Source organism: Anticarsia gemmatalis, chromosome Z (genome assembly GCF_050436995.1).
Source record: "Anticarsia gemmatalis isolate Benzon Research Colony breed Stoneville strain chromosome Z, ilAntGemm2 primary, whole genome shotgun sequence".
Classification (NCBI taxonomy): Eukaryota; Metazoa; Arthropoda; class Insecta; order Lepidoptera; family Erebidae; genus Anticarsia; species Anticarsia gemmatalis.
In genome coordinates, this window is record NC_134776.1 from 3,486,537 (window position 1) to 3,510,616 (window position 24,080).

Here is a 24,080-nt window from a genome sequence, read left to right on the forward strand (position 1 = left end):
TCCTACTTTAATCTCTAGTTTTACCAAATCCAAATGTAAACAAAATAAAATGTTTTCACAACCATTTTATAAATAAAAAGCCTAGTTATTTGTCAATATTAATTTCTAAAAACAAATCCGCATTTTATCTCGTTTGAAAGAACCGTAGACACAACAAAACGATTCTCGTTAAAACATTTATTCCGAAAAGCGCACCAATTGAAATATACCACTAGTTTTTCCCGTGACTTTGTCCGCGATTTCCCGGGTATTCTTCTATACTTTATTTTATTGCATGGTTAGTGGTTAACCTAGTGTCAAAGTTGTACAAGTCGCCCAAGGCCTTTGATATGGCTTAACGGCTCCTTAGATTTTAATTTTAGCTGGACGTCCCCGAAGCAACCAGACGTCTAGCTAAAATACCGCCGAGCGTTTACTCATCCATTGAATGACCGCGCCAAGGATGGCTTTACCTACAGATCGTTTACAGACCGGTGAGCCAAACTGGCAGCTAGGTGCCTCAAGTTAAATAAAAAGTATCTTATGTATTCATCCAGAAGGCCTACTACGGTTACAAAATACTACGCGCATCAAATTTCAATTGGATCCAATTGGCGTGATTGGAAAACAAACATCCAAATACCTATCCAAACTTTCGCATTTACAATACATACGATTAAAAATACTTGGTAAAATATTATAGGAATCCCTATTATTATATTGTAGTGCGCGAATGTGTATTATATTTGTCGGCAGCCAAACAGCGAGCACTATTCACGCCTCTTTGTATGTCATTCCGGGATCACAATGAACTGAATTGCCTTTGTCTGAAATACTGCCTTTTGCACTAAAATTACGTATTAATTAACGCTTGAAAATAAGCTTTCTTGTCTTCAGGTGGTTTCTTGAATGATACATTGTTACTTTCAACTGTGGTAGGTGTGAAAAGATATGGACAAGATAGGTTGATAGTATTTTCATTTGTAACTTTGGATTTGCAAAAAGTTGTGGATAGATTTTAATGTCGAAAATCGATCGATAATCTAGACGGACGGTCTGTTTCCTAAAAAAGGTAAACTGAATCTGAACATGCAAAACGAAAGCTGAGAAGATTAAGACAAAAATGTTAAACTACTTCAAAGAGACACTTTGAGATTTGAGAAAAGACATAGAATATATATTATTTTATCCCGAAAAAAGAGACGAGTATAATAAAATTCTGTGTATTTCCAAGTAGCTATAGTAAACCGACCACCATCATCTGGATAAGCCTGCGGGTTACGGACGTTCTACATTTTGAAATTGGTGTACCACCACCTACCCCGAACTTCGAAAACAAAATTGTGTTGTCGAACTGTAATTCCTAAATCGAATAGTTTCAGTGACAAAGCTGTTTGAAATCTACGCATGTCAATGTTATGACAATCAATTTGAAGGGAGCAAGGGCCCATTTCAGATCAATTACAAATGCAGTCCTGACAGCCCTTTGTGGGCTGTATGTTACGTAATTACAGATATGCAACTCAATTAATTAGGGCCCCGCATTGATGCATTAACGTCTGATATGAAAAAGTACCTGAGGTAATAATTTTGGCTTTAATTAAAAGAAACCGCAATTATAATTCTGGGAGCCGGGTGGTGGGAACCGTTAGAATGTTTTCTCGATAACTATTTTTTATGAATTTTTTTTTTTGAACTTTTTACCTATATCAATACTTTTATTACAGCTGTCTCAAATTGGCGTAATATAAATATAGTTAATTTCTTAATGTTTACAACTAAACTTTACGAGCAACTACTGCGATTTAATTTTGACAAACACCCTTTCTGATACCTATAATAACATAAAGTCACAATTAAATTCAAATCATTTGCTAAAAGTGGTCTCATTTAAGTCTACAATGAAATTTTATATCCCCTTATATATTTACACAAATCCAGTTTAAGAGTATCTTTTCTAACTAGAAGAAGGATTTTTTCGATTGTGCAGAAGTTTAAGCGGTTGGGAATTATAAACGTAATAGGAAGAATTAGCACTTATTACGCATGGATTGAAAATTTTCCCTTGAAAAAATTACTTGTTATTCTATAACTAACTACCCATCAATTTAATAGGCGACATTACATGAACACTAATGACATAACTAACTTAATATGACAAACAGGACATCGTTGTATGCAATTTGTAAAAGACAAATACGAAGCAATTTGTCAGGACAATTACATCCTTGAGTACACCAAGAATTATGTCAAATGTGTAATTTAGATGACAATAACATCCTTGGATAGGACAATATAATCAACAATCAAGGTTTTGTTGTGGAATAAGTGTAACGGTGCAGGGGATGGTTATGCGGTTGCCTTTGCACCGATGGTCGTGGGTTCGATTTGTAACGTATAATTAATGTTGTATTTTTAATTGATAGTTGTTTCTTGACGGTTGTAGTACGTACTGTTTAAGTGATTTTAAATTGTTGAGGGGTCATGTAATTATGAACGAAATTTGCTTCAAAATTAAGAGGTCGCTTTTGCGTTACTTTTCTTTGTTTGTAACATAGCTTGGACTTCCATAATAGATTTTTATTAAATACTACGACCATAGACATCCTAGGATTTACCTAGATTTAATATTAAATACCTTATACGTTAAAATAATAAAATACTTTTCTTTTCGCAGATTAAAACCAATTTGACTAACAAATATTTTTAAACGCTCAAAACGAACTACCAGTCCATCTAAGCACTAACTCTCTACATCCATGATACACAAAAGACAACGATATTGCTCAAGCCTGTAGTTATAGTGCAATAATCCAAGGTAAGAGCCGAGGCGAAAAGCCCAGAGGTCCTATGTAAGTTAATATGGCTTGATAATATCTTTTGTCAGTGAACAATGACTATCTGTTAGGCCCTTACAAAGGAAACCAATCTAAATTGAACGTCGATTCAGGGAGGCTCAGACCTAGATCAATTACAAAACTACATTTTCGATGCTGTTCCTAAAATTTGAGAACCTGAACCATATTTTCAGATGTTTTGTTTTAGCGTTTCTTTTTTCTTAAAATCAAAATCAATCGAATAAATTCATTTATTCATTTAGGTCAAATGCTGACATTTTTGATAGTCAATAGATATATAAGAATTTGTATGATATTTTGAATGTAAATGGAGTAAAAATGAAACTGATTTTGCATTTATATTACTCTCTGAGACTGCATAATATCTGATCTTAACTTTAAAGAAACTCGATACTTAACGTAAACTAAGGAAAGACAAAACTAGTTTTGGACTTATTTTACGGTATGTTTGTGCGTACCTTTCAGATGGTTCGATTTGCTATACCTACTCGGGAACATTGCATGGTGCGTTTGTCTTTTTAAGTGTAGTAAGAAAAAGAAACATAATTCCTATTATGTATAGTAACCAATAAAATGTAGGAAAGGTACTGCTTGTAGGTATAGATGCAGATAAGTTTTAATGAAACATGGTTTTTATTATTATGTAGGCAAAAGTAGCTGGCATAATGATAAAGCACGTGCAGAAAAATCTTTGGAAATAATATTCTTATGAAATTTTATTGAGATGAAGTGTTAACGACTGAATTATTTTAAAGCCATTTTTAAATAAGCTCGTGTATCTTCATACAGTCATATTTACAAACGAAATTCTCATAAGGATTGCTTCCTTATTTTACTTTTACCTACTAATTAAATTAGTTTCATACACGAAAATTGTACATGGAACTTTATAAAAATATATGAAATTTTCCCCGTTAATTATTCACCATTGCCATTCTCCATGTAAGGCTACATACAGCCCTTTCTCGTATTTGTCATGAGCTTTTATCTCAATTTTAAATATAAAAATTATACTCATTCACTCATAATTTAAGCTCCGGTAATGAGCTTAATAGTAAGCTCGAAATACCCTTTTTGTGCGTATGGTTTGATTGAAAATAATTTTGGTTTCGTCGCATCGACATTATTTACGAGAACAATATGAATATAATTCTAGAATTACAACGCTTTTCTATGAATTGTATGGTCTGAAAATCATGTATTATTTTTGTAATATGTATTTAATGCAATGTTTTGGTAATTAATCGACTAGAAATGTCCAATGTCCGTTAATTATTTTTCCGAGAAGTATTTCATTTTCATGTGGCTGATAAATAAATTGAATTCTATAATGTCGGAATTATGTGAAATTGGTAAATAATATTATTTATGAAATATAGAAATATTTAAAGCGAATGTTGGAATTAACATTACGGTGACCTGTAAGCTGAGTAAACAACACAAGCAAAGCTGCGAGACGAAACTAGCGGTAGATAATCGTAAAACGATTCGCTTTCCATAAGAACAACGATACATAAATTCCTGTATTAAAGAAAAAAAAATCCTTACACATACAAATACAACAAAGCCTAAATTCAAAACACCTATTCATTTATAAAACAGTTTTAAATCGAACCCACAACCACCTCATCCTACTACAATCCTAGTGACCATTCTAGCCACGGCGCCGTAACTACCGTGAAGTTCATTGACCCTTCGTGCGTAACGTTGCGATTTCAAGGAAATACTCGCTGATGTCCGATACGCGACTTAAATAAATGCACGAGGAAAGTAATCTATAAACGTATAGAAAATACAGTTAAAGAATTTAACCACCCATTTGTTTATGATCGTACTAAATTATACTAACAATTTGCAATTATAAGTTGATTACTATGAGAGATTAATTGCATTTGCGTAGAATAATTCCTCGTTGTAAAAACACTGGCTTTATAAATCATGTGAATAGTTACCAGCTATTTCTTTCTGTTTGACAAAAAATATTATCATCTTGACATAAAAACATTATTGCTTCATTATTTGTAATATAATTTAAGGAAGGAATGGTACTGTTTACCTAAAGGCATCTTTAAAATTATATCTTTCTTTTAAAATACAACTCCCGCACTAGGAATTGCACTTGTATCGCGAGGACTGTTAGAAACATACAAACAACGGACACAAAGTACAACCAGACCTGAAACATATTGCACTAATCATTGTTCCGTGTGGGTATCGAACCCATGACCTCTAGACGCACTGGTAGTGGCAGGGTGACCACGTTAATCACTACACCACGAAGGTCGTTAATGTCTGCCGAGAATAATCTCGAAAACTGCTGAATCAATTTTAGAAATCTCTTATATAAAGATAAACTATCTCTTACGTACTGCGCAACTTCCAAACCTTCCTAAAAATAAACAATAAAAAACATTCATTCTCTTCATAAACAACTCAACTATATTCAACCAGGGCTCGAACCTCGGACATACACACAATATTCACCTGAAACCATCCACGTAGACAATCAAATTAATCACTCGGCCGTAACAGCAAATACCTTTTATAAAACCAGGGGGGCTGTTGCAACCCTTCGCGAATGCTATATAGAATGATTTATGTTGAAAAATTGATTAGCACTAATTGATTGATTGGGACTATACAACTATTACTTGCAAATGAAACTTTTATATAATCAACTAGTTTCTTTCAAATTGAAGTAATATAATTAGCTATTTTTTTAAGTAAGTGTAAGCTAGAAAACGCGGCCGACAATTGTATTTTTATCCGGTCTTTAAAAATAATGGTATTTGCATAAGTCTATATAATATACTGTACGTTTGACGCAGTGGTTAACGTGGTCTCTGCAACAACCGTAGCGCCGCGTGTAGTGGGTTCGATTCCCACCCGGAACCAATATTTAATATTTGTTGGTGGCCCCGATCCCGTGCGCCTAGTGGGATTGTCATAGAAATAATGTTAAATTTTGTTATACTGAACTGGTAATTATTGATTTAAAATCATATGGTTGCAAAGATTCATCAAACTTTGTTAATTTATGAAAAACGAATAAACATCCGTCCATCTGCAAAGAAACTCGCATAAATAATAAAATATAGATAAATTTGAGTGTAATTCCTAGTGGCTTTCTGCTCTCTAACTAACCCCTAAGGGAATAAGGCGTGAAAAATTAAATAATAGTTATTTGTAGGTGACCTAACCCAACCGGCACTTGGCCAGTATGGTGGACTCAAGGCCTAACCCTTCCCTCATTACGAGAGGAGACCCTTGCCCAGCAGTGGGACATTGATGGGTTAAATTTATTTTTTATTTGTAGGCGGTTATATTCTTTCACTGATGATAAACAATAATAATATAAACATGTGTCTTACTTTGCACCCTTCGCAGGAGGTAACTCCGTAGTGATACCCGGAGGCCTTGTCGCCGCACACCTTGCAAGGCGTGGCGGCCTTCTGACCGGAGCTCGAGCTATCCACCGGGTACTCTGTAACAAATGTATCTGTTAGATAACTGCCAGATAGACGTGGGAAAAGTCTTGCATCGGTATAACACGGCAGAAGAGTTTAGTGTGCAATTGTGTTTTATTTTTAAGTATTTTTTTGTGTAGTTAGTTTTTAAGTTTAGTGTTTTGTTTTAAGGATTGATTAATATCCTTATTGTAGTATTATAAATTGTCGTTAAAGCGCACGAACGACTAGTTAGATAACAGATAGTAATCTTTTGTAAGATAAGACTTTGACGGAAAACAAACTGTCATAATCCGAATCGTCCCCACGAATAAAAACCCAATCCTATCCTAATCGTAACTCATCTTAACATTATAACAATTAAAATCACAAAATACTTTAACGTCTCCCCTCAAACAATATCCGCATTACGAGACAACATCATAATAAAATCAATAAACATCCCGCCGACAAAAAGTCGTAAGTCGAACACTCCACAATTTTCCCATCGTCCCAACATAGTAAGCACTACTTACACCCTCGAATAACTACAAAAATTATAGCCTTCACTCACCCTTGAACAAAGAAATATTCCCATCAAAATAATACCTTTCATAAAGGAATCTGTATACACAATTCGCGAGTGTCGCATCTATATTTTTCCGCTTTGTTACACTTGTTAATGGCCACTTTTATTGCAATAATTTTGCGACAATGGAGAATGTTAACAAATTTGGATTATTAGCTCTCCATATTCTCTGTTAAAAATAAAAAATACTAGTGAAAGAATTACTTTGATACGTCAATTAGTTTCTGATTTATAAGTAAAACAAGTAGTAACCGCGCGAATCGGTGTGACGTCATTGTACATTACGCTAAGTCTGGCTCACATAGTCTTTTTTAATAATATTTACTATTATTACACTTTAAATGTAATAAGCAGACGAAAACACAACAAAATACTGCATAAGCTATTACATCTACGGCTGGAGACCTGATATTAAGCGGGACGCGGCCCGCGCGGCATGGTGTACTATGACGTCACGCTGTTAGCGGGACTCGATATTTTTTGAAACTTTGAATGCTTGTAAAATCAAAACTACTTGGTATTTTTGACTAAAACAAAAACTAGTTTTCATGTACATGTACAGGCTTTACTGAGTCAAAATTTCAAGCGATTTGGCATACCTAGTAACATTCTCCATTGACAAGACAACTTAATTTTGGCATACGTAGTTATTTGTGAAGGAGTACTAACGATAACGTGTAATAATAAACCCTTTACATGGGAAATAGGTTCAAAACCAGACCACCTATAGCCCGATAACTTAGTGGAGTGCCTTTGCAACACTTAAGGATGGACATGTTATACAAAAATTAGATTCGAATACTTCTTTCTGTGACCTGCAAGCTTTTGCATTTGACGGTGGTTTGTTTCATTCAGCTTTTGGAAATACTCAGAGTTGGTCATTACAATCTAGATAAATAAACTACCAAGGCTCTTTACTAAGTTGCTGGTCTATGATAATGTAGCCCTCTTTATCTAGGATGAAATAAGCTGAAAGTGAGACTGATTAGCGGCTATGAAGCGGGCGAAAATCAGAGGAACGATCCCCGGCTGGACCGATGCCAACAATATTATCCAAAATCGTATAGACCCGTAGAGTATGCGACCGACCCCGCGCAGTGCGAGATGAAAGGGAGCCCAATAATCAACGGTAGGACGAAATAGAAAAATAAACAGTTTACATTCTTCCTAACCAACAAACGTCGAGGAATCTCTGATTAGGAACAGTATTTGGTTACTTACAATCAATTTTGAAACTTTATATGAGTGAAAAATACAAAATACCATATAACTTATCAGGCCTTACACGACCTGTGTTAGTTACATGTCTCATGTTTCTATCTTAAAGAACGCAAAACGGAAAAAAATGCAAGACTATACGAAGTTGAAATAAACAGATTCTTTTTATCTTTATGCTGAGACATCTCGGTATTATGTCTAACCAGCTTACAGTCTATCAGTGTTTCCAAGAAAGCACTGCTATCAGTGCCCCAGGATATTAAACAACATTTCAGTTCTACTGTAATGAAATACCTTTGTCTATAAATGTAATTATAGTGACGTTGACAAACCGACTCGAGTTACTCAGATTGTACACAATGTACACATTACATTGCAGTTTTGTAAAGAGATGGGAAAACAAAACGCTAAGAGAGAATCCATGGGAAAGGTAATAGTAGATTTTATGCACATGGGAGTTTAGTGACGAACGATGAGAAGTCGAAAGTACGCCGTTGAGTGGTGATAACGAATTACTGACTCATTCTAATGTAAAGATTATCACTACCTTTGGTTCGAGCAACAAAAGTTTACGTGTAAAACTGTCGAATTTGTAATGCTATCAAAGGTTTCCTATATGACCTAAATAAAAAATTGTAATCGGAATAAAAGATATTATTTTCCCATCGTGTACAAAATGTAAAAGACCACCAACTACTAAAGCCTTTAATGGAGGTTTGAAATGACGAAAAAGCGTGTATTTTGCGTAAAAAATATTCTTTTTTGATGCGTCTCATTCGTCGGGAAAAACAAAAGGTATTTTCAATGAACCGAACGAAAATCATACCGTCCAATTAAAGTCTTTTTTCGATATTACAGTCGGTGATACTAATTAGTGCGCTTTTGTCGATAATTAAACAAAAATGTTTTACGCGTTGGTTAATGAAACAGTATCGTCATTTCAGGTGACTGCAGTTTATGAAATGTATTATTGACAGTCCACAAAGAATTTTTCAATCTACGAAAGCGAAATTGGTTGGAAATATTGAGGGTTTTTTTTTAAACTTTTGTGTAAGTCTTTTAACAGATTAGTAAGTGTTTGATGGGATTAAGAAAATAAGGTGTTTATTTATGCCCTATTCTTCTATAAAAGACTGAAAAATAAATCTGAATAAGATCTTAAACGCTATAAAGAAACGATTTATCTAAAACATCTTATGGATCTATCTATTTCAGTATAAATCTTAGTGAAAAAAACTAGCTAAAGAAGATTCTTAAAGAACTATTTCACATACTTTTAATAATTATTATCTGATACTAAATCTTCCGAGCAAGCTATCCTACACTTATCTGTGAGTCGCAAAACGGCTTCCACTTAATTCTCACGTTGATAATCAGAAAACAAGCAAACAAACAACTGATATAAAATTAACTTACAATCATTAATAGCGCTAATATCAGGCCTACGGAAATATCCTAAAATATGAAATACTTTGCACAAACCGCTTCAAAGTTTTCTCAAACCAATTAGTCGGTTAAGCCGGTGATAGTGGCTTCCCAATTAGCCGCCGAGAGTCTTCTTAGTGAGACAATCTTACTTCATTTTATACTTTGACAAGACTCCCAACAATAAGCAAGAAAAACGACTTGAAAAAAGGCTTGTGACTTAAGACGGTATTACAATCATGAAACTTAAATTAATATCGGATTTTACATACCTACTTTTTTTGAAAACGTCTGCTCTCGAAATTAATTTTGTGTCACGAGAGACTTAAGAGAGTAATAAATAGACTGGAGATTATGTTCTGAATCGAACGTACTGCCTACCAAATAATGAGAGAAAATAGCACAACTAGATTAAAGACATTCGTAGAATTAGAGTTGTGAATCGCACGGGAATCGAACCTACTACCAAAAAATGAGAGAAATTTACGACCACATAACTAAAGCTTAGAAAAAAACCTTTACTGAAGATGATTATAAATATGTAAAACATTAATTTTATTTCATAATGGGAATTGAACTCATGAACCGTGAAGACGGTGCGCTTATTCTAACCACAGCGGTGTTTGTAAAATTAGAGTCACATTATAATATACTCTATACAATATGACAAATCCTTTAATAGGAAAAACAATACTTCTATTTACCACAAACAAGTTACCATCCCATCAAATTATCATACAACATAGTTTACAGGTAAATCAGTTTAAATCTAAGTTTCGTATAAGTTCTGACACGCGACTCTGAGATCTATTAAAACTAGTTGTAGAATAAGGCTGTATGTGATTCAGTTAAAATGTTCACGTGCTAGTTGACGACTGCATTTAGTCCTAATAAGTTATTTGTTAAGGTTTTCAGTTTGATGTCCATTTGAGGCAACGAGAATAGTAGTTTTTGTACAATGATACTATTGTTTTAAATGTGAAGGTTTAGATTTTTGGATGGATGTTCGTCTAACTGCGACAATACTGAACAGATTTTGATGAAATGTGTTATACAGATAGATTATTATCTGCATGAGTACATAGAATAGAATCTTTTTAGAGAATCGTTTCACGGGGGCATATACTAGTGATATTATACCTCTAAATAACAAATGTTTTTAGGTTCATATTTTTGGTTTTAGTTTACTCCAACTGAAAAGTATTATTTCAGTTTCAACGCCCGTAAGGTCAAGTTTGCTTGAAACATAATCCCGTCTTATAACTTCTTTCTTATTGTTAAAGTTTATTTCTTTAAAATGTTCGGAGCTATTTTTAACTGCGCGAAATAATCGGATGATTATGTTTTTTTATTAAAGAAATGTGAAAATGTTAAATTTATTATTAAAACCTTTTCAGTTGTCGATTTTATTTATATCATCACGCCTGTTATACTCGAAAGTGTAGACAGATGAGTTAAATTTCACTCTCTACATATGTAATAGCGGGTGAGCCTTTCGGTATATACGGAGCACGATATCAAACTACCTACAATACTTCAACCAAAACAACAAAAGCCCGAAATCGAATTTTAACAAACATACAAAATACTGCTCAAAAACGCTACTACATAACAAAACTTAGATAAAAAGCAAATAGCATTCACATACAAATATTAAATTTTCGATGCTAAATTAAAACATATTTCCCTTTGCGAACCGAAAACGTTTAAAAAAAATTGTTTTATTTACTCCTAATATTTGTGAAGTGAAAATGTTCGCGAGCTATTAAAATTGTTCTTGATACATGCCTGAAGCTTTAAAGAGAGAGAAAAAGAGTTGCAGCTTTCAATTTGCCTAATGTAAGGTTTGTTTGTCCCTGTTTGCCAGTCGTATGTGAAATTAAGGATTCACGGCTTGCGTTGCTGTTTAAGTATGGGTTAAGTTGCCGAAAGGATTTTGTTGTTTTCATATTTATTATTTAGACTTATATGAGCTTGATGTAAAGAGTCCTCTCTGTATATTGTATTATCTGTGGTTTAGCTATCAGTTAAGTTACTTTATCTGTTATACTATCAAGTACTTATCTACAAGTTGCTAAGCAGTTTTTTGTATGTAACGCAGGTTTTAAGTTATTAAGGACCTTTAATGTAGATAAGACTGAAATACCTAAAATGTAAATGAAACCGATTTCATTACGATATAATAATTTACTTTAATTCAGACGACCATATAGAAAATTCTACAGGCAGCACTAAATATTGAATAAGATACGAAGAAAAAGTTATTGTAATGTACCTTGTGGAACAGCATTAAAACGAAAATCGGACAGCAAAATTGAATTGAATCATGATTTTTCAATGCATCCCATATAATAACGTTCCAACGATTGTCTTTTTTGGTACAACGCATTTTCACAGGGTTATTTTACAGCCCTAGAGTGGAATCAACACTGAAATACGTTTGCAGTTATATGATACTGGCATGTCCCTTTGTACACGGAGGTAATAAGAGCTATTGAACGTTTTAATCAACACATATTATGAAACATTCCGGGAAAATATATGGCGACAGGATGAACGTGGAATATACGGTCATGATACAAATAAATGATTCGTTTCGTCTGTGATTCTGTTTCCTACGATTCCTTCAAGATGGACAGGCGTTTTTTTTATTGATGCGTATTAAGATGAGAATAGCATATATATAGTTGTTGAGAAATAACGGTTATCAAAGCAAGATTTTTTTCCTAATATGATACCTAATTATACCACGAACTAAAGTGCACTTATTCTACGTGACGCTACCTTAATCATTTCGATAGATGTATACAGAACAATGATAATGAATCTCTCTGTCTATTCGAGATAAACCTAATCTACTGAAGCGATTTTCACTAATAGATAGAGTGTTTCTCGTAAAAGATTTTAGTATATAATTTGTTAGGGTGTACTCAATGTGACCTGAGCAAAGCCATTAAATTCAAAACAATATGAACTCTAAGAAATAATTATTTGTCACGAAATTTCGTCGCAAACTAACCTGAATTTAATGGCTACTAATTAGGTTACAAGATTTTCGAATTTCGTACTATGAAACTATTGTCAGCTATAATTGTAATCTCTCTGTAATAGGAAACTGCATTATCTCATATACAATCTATGTACATCATAATCGAAACTGACTATTATATCAAAGTTTTCCAACCGCTCTATTTTCCGGTACACATCGTGGGAATCGACGCCGCTATACAAATACTGCATGAAAACTATTTTCTCCGCTAATCTTTTATAAGAGTCTCGACATAGTGACAGAACACTAAACCTGTTAGAGATTTCGAAATATAGATCCTACATTTTACGATATTGAAGTTTTGTTAAAAATAGGAACTTGAAAATGTTATAATTTTGTGCTTACTAGATATTTCAAGAGGGTGTAAAAAGAATCTTAGACGAATTATTTTTTAGTTATGGTCAAATGTTAGTGCGTTTAGTTGTCAAAGTTTCAGTTACAGAATTTACTTTTAATTGAGTAAATACACCATTTTAATAAGTTTAGAAAAAACTAAGTTACTGAAGGGTTAGCAAACTAAGTGACACCTAAAATTTCTTCCCTAACATCTGAGAGGTTAGAATAGTGATTGTGTGATTATTTTATTGAAAGGAAATTTTGCTAAATCATTACTTGAAAGATTTTATCTCGCGGAACGACTGCTACTATAAAACCTACATACATAGACTCTCAGTAAAAAGCCAGCGTAATACAAAAATTAATTTGCAAAACTATTTAATATCAATCTTCGTTAATTTATTGTTTCGTTTACACAGTACATTAATTACTTTAAAATGTACTCGATATTATCGAGTCATTAAACTCGATTGTAATATCGTTCGTGAAATGTGATACAACTCGATACTCGATTTACGTAGTGGTGTTCGCGTTATTACTGACTACTGATTTATTAAAACTAAGGAATGTTTCATAATGAGTTTTGTATTACGCGGTATTTTCATATAAAATTCGGAAGTGAATGTTTATGTGAAATTTTTGAGTTAATGTTATTGCACTGAATAGTATTTGTTGTTATGTACAACAAATACTATTCAGTGCAATAACGGATAGGAATGTTTTAGTTAATATATTATGTAAAAAGTATATATATTTCCTAAAATGTGGTTTTCTTACATTTGATTTAAATAGTAGAATAGATAAAGATTAGATAAAATTTAAAATATGTAGTAAAACTGGGAATTTCTAATTTATAAAATATATAGGCAAAAATAAAAAAAATCATAAGAAAGTAATTGAAAAAATAAAGCATTTGTAAATAAACTAAAATAAACAAGAGTATAAAATAAATAGGATAAACTACTATACCTACTGTATACAACAGTAAATAAGAAATCGTAACACTGGAAGAAAGGAAAATAAAATAAAAAATATAAAAAAAAAACTTACTGAAAAAAATATTCTCAGGAATACCACAAGTCACTATTTAGAACAAAAATAAGAAAACGCGGACTTATCCAGGTGACACGAGTGTCTCGGACCCGGGCTGGTTTCGAAATGATGAAAATCAGTGGTATTTATCATTTATATCCCCTCCACTAACCCCCATGACATTGGCCAATGCAAATGCACCAATCAGCGTTTTAGAAAAAAAAGGAATAGCAAGCAAAAACCTTAGGGAGGCTCAATAAGGCACATTTTACTATATACGAAGATTTTCTTTAAAAATATATTCATATGTCTTCAACTAGCTACGGCCTATTGTATTTTTTTGTTATGCAAATAATTATACAAACATACAAATCATGCACAAAGTATACAATAGAATATTTTATGGCATTTACAAGGAAAAATCTCAAGGAATTGATTTTAAGGAGCGGAATGCTAAAAATATATAGGTATTTTCTTTTCACTAATAACATACTACGCAGATATTTTTCTTAGATTTTCAAAGCAGATTTATCTTGTTAAAAATGTACATATCAATAATTGCTTTTAAACTAAATAACATCATTTTTTATGGTTTTAAACACATCCTTTGCTTTATTGAATCTTATTTTTTTTATAATTTTACCGACGAGACCTTTAGCCAATATAATACTATGGCGGCCTCATACATATTTTCCATAAGGAACAATTATAAATTACCAAAATATATGTAAGCGCATAACTTTGAAACAACTAAACTGAATTGCATTTTTTCAAATATATTTGTAACTGTTGGGACTAAGTTAGTATGGGATCCATGGGATCAAAATTCCCACGTACATGAAATCAACGGGATAGAATGGTACTATATCCGGCCGAAGTCCAGTCCTCTAATATGATACAAAATAAGTTTAGGAACATCTATATCTTTACAGGCGTTTTTTATAAATAACAAACAGTCTCACTCATCGGAACGCTATTAAACAATAGTATAGCGTTATCAATTACTAATTATCTATCACACACGCAACTTTATGCATACAATCATAAATTTCCTACTTTTCTCTTTATGATTATAAAAGACAACTCGGGCATTAAGATTACATCTTGCAACGCAGATTTTTGCAAATCTACTAATCGTAGACTCTGTACGTATTTGGGATGGAAAATTATTTTATACATATTACAATATTATTAGAGCTGTTTTTTACTCGCTAGAATTAAGATGAAATACGTTGTAGCCAAATAATTTAACTTTATGAAAGACGGTCGCAATTTTAATAGATTTTCCGCATAGGATTTTTCAGAAAGGAGATCGGCAGATTTCGTACAGCTTAAAGTTTGTGTTGTTTCGTAACAGAATTTGTACCACTTATTAAGGGGACTAAGTCACTTATTTTTATTTGGGAGTATTATTTTTAGAAGTCCGGATTAATTAGAAAGTATTTGTTTATTTAAATAATAATTTTTGGTCCATGGCTTATATTTGTTGACAACTAAAGAAAAAGAAAATCTCATGAGACGTCACTTTTCGTCTGACGTCTACGCATCCGCCAATTTGCTGTTGTTTTGAATTGTGGTTTTGACAGCATCTGAGCAATTTAGCGAACTATCGGGGCTTCTAAAAATGAACACAACTTTTACCTCCCAACTTTTAAAAATATAAGAATTTTAAAATAAGCTTGTCTATCATATTAGCTACCAATTAAAACAAAAAGTAAACCTAAACATGACATTTTATAAGCTGTACGAATTCTTCATATAAACCTGCCGTTCGCCTTTCCATAATGGGTTCACCCATGATGGAAAATTTACTGTTTTTGTTAGCAACACAAATTAAACGTAGCAAAATCATTATTTTGTCGGAGGAATTGAACCCACAACACATATATTATTTTCGTCATATACTAACATCAAAATCACATTGGCCAGTTGGACGTACTAGAATAAAATACACATCCATACAATTTACAAATCCTTCGCTCGATGATCATACATTTTACACATTCATTTACCTTTTATAAAACACACAACATACCTATACATTTCCCTATGTAATTAATGTACGTAATCCCAATAAAAGGATTTTTAAAACAGTTACAGCATGTAATACAAAACTAAAATAAATTATTCTGGGTGGTAAATACATTCATACAGAAACGCGTCTTTTTTCTAATACGAAGAAAAGGACTCGCTGAGTTAGAAATATATCAATTAATTAAGATAGAGGATTAATTTGTCACCACCTACTACATGTTCAAGAAAAATAAAGTAATCATACGGTCATGGTTACCGTCGGGAACAGGAAAACATTAGGAAATATTATTATGAAGAATTTGCTTGTTTTTAGTGCCCCTGAATTACATTTGAAATTGAACACAGATTTCGCGTTATATTTTAGCAAAGTTTACAAGATTTTGATAGATTAGATAGGATATTGATTATCACACTACTTTTGCATACATATTTGATTGTAATAAATATTGTAATTGTAGGTTTTGTAAATAGGAATAGTTATTTTCAAGAAATATTGTGGATTATAATTGCGCTACGGAAAATAATAATAGGAAGAATCATGCTTGGATTTTTGAAGTGGTGTAGAGATATATTTTATGCCTTATACGTATATAAAAAAAATAGCGTGTTGTTAGTTTTTAGCTGAGCTATTTTAGGTTGTCGAAGGTAGTTTTTAAGCATTTAAATATGAAATATAAGTTATTATATGTGGAATTCATAGAACTTTGCATTACCCATTCTTTCGGGAATTTGTATGGATTTATTAAGCAATGAAATAAGATAGTAAATGAATGTTTATTTATTATTTATAGAATTTTGCATCGTACACATGTTACACCTTTATATCATAGTTTTTAAGCTTGAACCAATAGTTATATGTTGTTTGAAACTGAAAGAGGGTTTGCAAGTTTAATTTATCTTTTTCTCCTGTATTTTAGTATTACGTCTATTACAGTATTTTATATCAAAACGCACCTTATTGTGAAATGTTTTGGTCTTGGAAAATTAATTATGGATGAGTTATAGATTATAATTTACAAACATTTTATGACAAATTTCTGATTCTTGGGAGATTTTTAAAGAAAAATCAGTCACTTTAAACAATTAACTTTTTTCATAATTCAAGATATGGTAAATTAAATATAGAACATTTATAGGCTGTTAATAACGGATTTTTGGCCATAAAATATATCTTTACAGTACACTTTCAGAAAATAATTTTAACGGGTCAAACTTTGACCTGCAAAAATCATACAGGATTTTGCTTAGGAAAAAATCTGACAGCGCGAAAAACCAACCCCTGCATAAATATATGAAAAATACGGTCTAAAATAATGCAAATAAAATCACATTCTACATAAAAAATGCGTAAAAAGTACTTACATGGATCCTCCAAGGAAAGCACTTAGAACTACGTAAATTTCGCGTTTTAACGAATTTCGCCGCGTTTCGAACGATTTTCCCGACGCGACGGGCGCTACATTTATTTTGTGACGCGTTCGCTCTGCGCTCTTCCGCAGCTACAACTAACACGTGTTCTACGTCCGTGTGAAATGTTCATGTACAATAATACGCGGTAAATACCATTTTATCACGTAATTCGAACGCTTGTAAAAGAAAACTGCTGCCAACAAAAGACATCAACGAGCAGCCGCTTTTTGTTGTTTTTGTACGATTAGAATTATCGTTTTAATTTGGTTGGTTATAAAATGTATTTTTAAATATTTGATTTTGCAAAGTAGTTGTGCTTAAGATTTTTAAACGTATTTAATTGTTTTGATCTTCTCTTATTTTATTTTTAATTTAATTATTAACTATCACATAAAAAATCGAATCCCTGATTTCCAAAATTTTTATTCTCTATATTTATAATTTTTCTATTATAAAATATAGTCACTACACTTTAATTTGTTTTAGAAACTTTGGCCGTGGCGCCATAGTTACAACGAATTTTAATATATAGGCATTTAATTTTAGGATATCGCAACCGAAAAATTTTAATCACTCATTAATTTTAAGACGTTGTATCACCAAATTTTCTAACACCGAAATTTTAAGTCACACTTATTTTCCTTACCAGATATTAAGACAGTAAAAAATTAACACAAAATAATTCCACTAATAAAAAAACAAATGAACTAAAATAAAATTCAAACCGAATTACAAACTCAAAAAAAATAACAAAAAAAATCTCACCTTCAAAAATCGGTAAAATAAAGTAAAAATCAATATGAACCGAGAAACAAATCACTAATATTTTTTTACACTCACGGTCACCCTCGCGATGCGTAAAAGCTGAACAAAATATATCATAAGGGAGAAATTCATGAAATGTTTCGAAAAACGGCGGGAGCGGTTTGTCTGCCATAATGGAGGCTGTCACGTCGGTAGTTTGAATGAGTTACGGGGATGAACGCGAGGCTACGCGGGGCGCTACAGGTGCATACCAGTGCAACCCTTACATCTGGTTACAAACGCACACTACAGCATCCGCAACGACGTGCACTCGAACGCGAGACGCCCTGTACTAACTGTTCACGAATATAATTAATAGAAAGGCTTTTCATATCTAATATCACTTTTTAATGCAATGAATGCAGTCTTAATAAAGATTTGTCAATCAATGATGTTCTAATTTTTTTTACTACGTAGGTAGATTTTATTTGTGATTAGTTAATTTATTGATATATATTTTTGCAAGCTCGAAAATTCGATTGATGAGATTATGACTTGCTATAATGACGTCGAATTTTACTGCTAATTTAACAATATAATTTTATATATCAGTGATATTTTTAAACATAATTTCATAGCATATAACATATATGCTATGAAATTATGTTTAAAAATATCACTGATATATAAAATTATATATGACTGATATATGTACTTTTATACAGTTTGTGAGGAAGTTGGCTGAGTTGCAGTTTTCAATTTTTGATTAACCTATCAAAAATGTTCAGTAACAATGAATGCTGAATATGTTTGATGGTATAAAAAGTTATAATGATGTTTGTGTTATGAAATGTTGGGGGTAACTTTTAAAAATATGAATGGTCATTAATTTCCGATTTCCTTTGTTAGCCTAATTAAGGGCGTGAAAGAAATAATAAGGCTTACTACAAGCGTTAACAGATTTTAAAAAAGTACTAAATTTCGTCGTGTTGTCGTAAGTAAAAAGATTAGACTGCTATTGAATTTTGTGTTGTAGTGTTCTATGGCTTTAATTGGCCATTATATACCTACTAAATAATGCATTAGTAATTAAAATTTAATACATATATTAATTGACAGTTAATAATATAATTATCGAAACGATAATTAAACGTGTCTTATAAACAATTCTTAAATCACGAGGTTCAATAAACTTTGAAACATTGTGCACAAATAACACAAATTTTATTCAAATAAACATAAATTTATTCTATAAATATATCCTATTCTTTAGAAAAATGCCATTAGAAAAATGAGCCTAATACGACGCGCGTCGAGAAAATCTTCCGCCGTCGGCGTTTTAGCACCGCCGCGAAACAACGACATATTAATCTAACCTCACTACAACAACCAAAAGAAAATCCTTGTCAACCATTTAAACACTTTTAAACTACATATAATAAAACACATTGTTTTTCGCGCTTTTTCACCACTAATACAAGGGATAATCAGTCTAACATAGTATATTATTTTAACAGTTTGTCTACGTGTTAGAGTTAAGACCCTTTGCGGCTTCTATTCCTGGATTTTAATTCAAGATTAGTTAAAAATAAACTAGTATACAATAAGAAATAAATAATCATAATTAGTGCTTTTTAAACCTTTTCGTGCTATGTCTAGCCAAAAAATAAAAATATACAATTTTACTTACGGATGAAAATCGGATAAAAATACCGAAGGAAAAGCAAGGTGTTTGACACGTAATCGTCAATGTATTCGCGTAGGGACCACATGGCGTAAGACCCGACAGACTACTATGCAGACAGAGGGTAGAATATGCACTGCCACCCCGCCGCGATAGGGCTGACTCCAAAGGGTTTCTTTAGTGACCTACTTTGAAATGCTTAAAGTTATTTTTGTATTAGATGGGAAGATTTGTGTTTGTAGATTTGGTTTTGCGTGTACGATAGGTTTTAGATTTTTATCCATTGACCATTAAGATGATGATGAAATTGATAATTTATGTATGAGCTAGAGGTTTTTTTAATTTTGTTTTTGTTGTGTTACAGAGCCTTTATTACAGTCATAAAATTGGGTGCCTGAAGTTATAGACACTTTCTTACTGTTTTATAATCAATATTTAGAATGAATAAATAATGCAATTATGTATGAATTATTCGTCCGTTTTCAAAAAAACTAATTCTTAAGTAAACGATAATTTAAAAAGGAACTAAAAATATTATACTGCTTGTCAAATGATAACACAATGTATAACACTTTTAAGTACGTTATGATCACTGTGGCCACATTTTAAGCAATAAATACTTACATTTGAAAGAAATTGACTTAAATATACCTGACGTTTCTGTTGATGTATAGTCTACCCTGAGTTGATCGAGAGGCTCGTACCAGCAGCGGTTTGCGGTTGATTCAATATTATAATTATGATGTAATTAGTCTGAAACGCTTATAGATTGTGGTATTTATTGGCCGCTAGCTTCCGCTCGCGACTTGGTTTGTGTAGAATAATTGTTGGGATTAAAAAGTTTCTTATATTTTAATCTAGTGTTAACTTATCCATGTGTACTTTTTTGGAGTATTCTATAAAAGTGATATTTTTTTTCCACTGTAAGTAAGTGTATAGATAGGTGCTTAGATACTAATGAAAAGATTTTAGTAATACTTAATATAATTAATAGTCCAGTCTTTTTCTTCTTGCATGTAAATGTAATTAAAGTATACTAGGCAGTGAATTAATTATAAGAAGAGTTATTTCATTTAACGTTCCAAATTTTAAGAAAATATATTAGTGTTGAGGTTCTATGTTCCAAATAATATAGCTACATGCATAATTGAAGTATCATATTGTATCCCAATTTGTGCAAACGGAGACTAGTAATTACAATGAAATTTAGTAAATTCTAGCAGCTCATGTTTGGGTATTTATCTATATTTCTATACTAATATTATAAAGCTGAAGAGTTTGTTTGTTTGTTTTAACGCGCTAATCGGAGAAACTACTGGTGCGACCTGATAAAAACTTTTATTGTTGGCTAGCCTATTTATCGAGGAAGGCTGTAGGTTATATAACATCACGCTACAACTATTAGGAGAGGAGTAGCAACGAAAAATGTTACAGAAACGGGGAAAATTATGACCCATTTTCTCAGCGACGCAAGCGAAGTTGCGCGGGTCAGCTAGTATATAATATCGATGATTGATTATTAAGTCATTGAATGAATAAATAATGGTTTATAGTTTGTATTGCTTTCTGTGGTTTTGATTTGAATAGGCAGATTAGTCTACTACTCGTTATATAAATTTGGAGGGTTATGAAGAGGTATTATATTTACTCATTATTATTAATTTATGTTTATTTATAATATGTATGTATATGGCAATAGACTCGACCATTACATATATTATTATATGATTAAAGTTAATATGGTGTAAGGTGGAATATGTATGTATTTCATACAATTCTACCTACACCGTCGGTACAACAGTAGTATTGTTTTTTTTTGTGTTTAAAACTTTATACCAACTACTAGGCTACTCAATGCAACGGTTCATTTTCTTTCAGTCAACCTATGGGTCATGCAACGTAAAAAAGAAGTAAGTAGGTACTTTATGTATTAGGTTTTGAGTTAAAAATCTTTAAAATGTGTAAATTGTAAGTAGACATGAATTGATTTGAAAATCTGTATGACGGACAGTCTCTGGTTCGATGCGCGGATATTGCAATCCAATTGGTTATTATTTCAGGAAATTTCGATTAGCTCCCTAAAATTTGGATCGGCATCTACCTGGAATAACCTATTAGGGACCCCTTATAGGTTGGAGTATGGAAAAATGCCATTATAATCGATTTTAGTCTGGATGTTTTAATCGGCCTTGTCGTCGCTCAAACCGAATTGCTGATTTTGAAATACGTTTTTCAATTTATTTAGGACATTATAAAAGACAAGTGTGTTACAATTAGGTACCAACTAATTCAACTATCACTTAAATTGTTAACGAGTTAGAATTTTACATAGAAACTAGCTGACCCGGCAAACGTTTTTTTGCCATGTAAATTTAAAAAAATATATTGTCACTTAGGGGTATGAAAAATAGATGTTGGCCGATTCTCAAACCTACTCAGTATGCTCACAAAATTTCATTTTTTTGTGTATCTAAACCATTCTCAGATCCCCTTGAACACACACAAAAAATTTCATCAAAATCGGTCCCGTCGTTTAAGAGAAGTTCAGTGACATACACACTTACAGAAGAATTATATATATAAAGATATATAGATATATTATTTTACTTAAACCAATTTTCGAAGCTTCTTTCTATGTATTTAACAAAATGTTGAAAAAAGGCTTTAAAAGTCTCTCTTTAGAAAACATTAAAGAAACTTTCCTTCGGACACACAGCCCTAAAAAAAACAATAAAATATTCTGTACAAAGACTAATGCCGATACGAAGGTAGGGCTGTAAATAAATTATCATTTGAGCTACAATTACAGCATTTTGCATTCGAACTATTGATTTGACAGCGACGTACGCGTATTCCTTTGTCTGTTGACGCATTTCAAATAATTATACACTAAAGAGGGGTGGTAGGGGGAGAAGGGGGGTAGAGGGGGAGGCTAGTGGTCTCCCGGTTTCCCGTTAAATATCATTTCAATGTATTGAAACAAATTGTTGATCACATTTATAATATGTTTTCCCTTTGAATCGGTTTGGAGAGTTTCGGGAAACTGTTTATAACATGCGGTGTTCGTGTCAAATTGTTTGTATTAATCGGCTCTAAATCTGGCGTTTTGATATTTGTCGCTTTATACGTCATGTTTTAGAGTTATTTATTTGTTAGTTATAGCAAGATTTGTACGTGATGTTAGTTCATTCGTATTTGAAGTTAATGCAACTGATTCTTAGACTTACTTTGAGATGTTTTATAGTTATAATTACTAAATGTTATTGAAACTTGTAACGAATCTCGCAATGTTAAGTTTTAATTTATAAAATTATGATGTTCCATCACTGGTAGGTTTAGTAATTGAGGAACATAAAACTATAACAATGAACATCAATCATAAATGTATTTAAATACTTTTAAAAAGTATAGTGTAGTTCTTGTTTAGATATTTTTTTAATGCCCATTATAAATATATCACCTTTATTTTACTTTCCCAATCTTTCACTTTTGTTTGTTGAAAAAGCAAGGAGTTTGAAAAATTAAAAATCGGCATAGCGAACCCATGTCGGTTTTTAATCTTCCAAACTCCTTGCTTACCGACGCAGTCGTATTGGCAGTACGTTAGCTGTCACTCAGCAAAACCGAAGGGAAACAGTTTTATACAGATAGATAGAAACCTTAGACTGAGTTTATGTTTCTGTAAGTTAGGCCCGCGACTTTGCCTAGTTGCTTTTTTTAACCTCCAATGTCCGGCAAAGGCTAAAAAGGCAGGTTAAAAAGATTTCTATGTTATCCACTTATCCAGGTTGTAAAATATTTGGGTACCAAATTTTAATATTACAATTATTTACCAAGTTTGTACACTAGTTACGTCATGATTGACAAACAAACCTCGCATTTTAAAATATAGGTAAGTTTTTGAAATACCTACCTTATTAGTTATTGAGGGCGAATATAAAGTTTATTTTAATTGAATTTTACGGAAAAGTTAAAGAGTCATTTGGGAAAATTGATATGAAACATAGTTTTAAATTCAGAATGAAAATGGTATCGTATTTATTTTACTGCAGGATTAAAACTCATTAAATACTCCATGTGTGAGTTCTCTAGTAAACATTGACTTTCATATTTCAGTAAAATATATTCCACTTTTATTGTTTTTGTTTTAACAGAGGAGATACTGAATATTAAAAATAAGCTTTATTCCAAGAATAATGTTTATTTTTAAACACAACCAAGTAGAAAACATATATCATATATTTTTTTAAACTGATCTGACTTAATCAGTAACTAA

General features: G+C 32.1%; 1 protein-coding gene across 2 annotated transcripts in view; it reads right to left on the minus strand.

Moving 5' to 3' along the window:
* The window catches only part of LOC142986291 (ecdysone-induced protein 78C-like), a 118,390-nt gene that overhangs the window by 20,703 nt on the left and 73,607 nt on the right, over positions 1–24,080 (minus strand). For both annotated transcript variants that reach the window (XM_076134715.1, XM_076134714.1), the window contains one exon: positions 6,209–6,321. In XM_076134715.1, the coding sequence (XP_075990830.1) occupies positions 6,209–6,321 (113 nt within the window). The remainder of the gene's footprint in view (positions 1–6,208; positions 6,322–24,080) is intronic.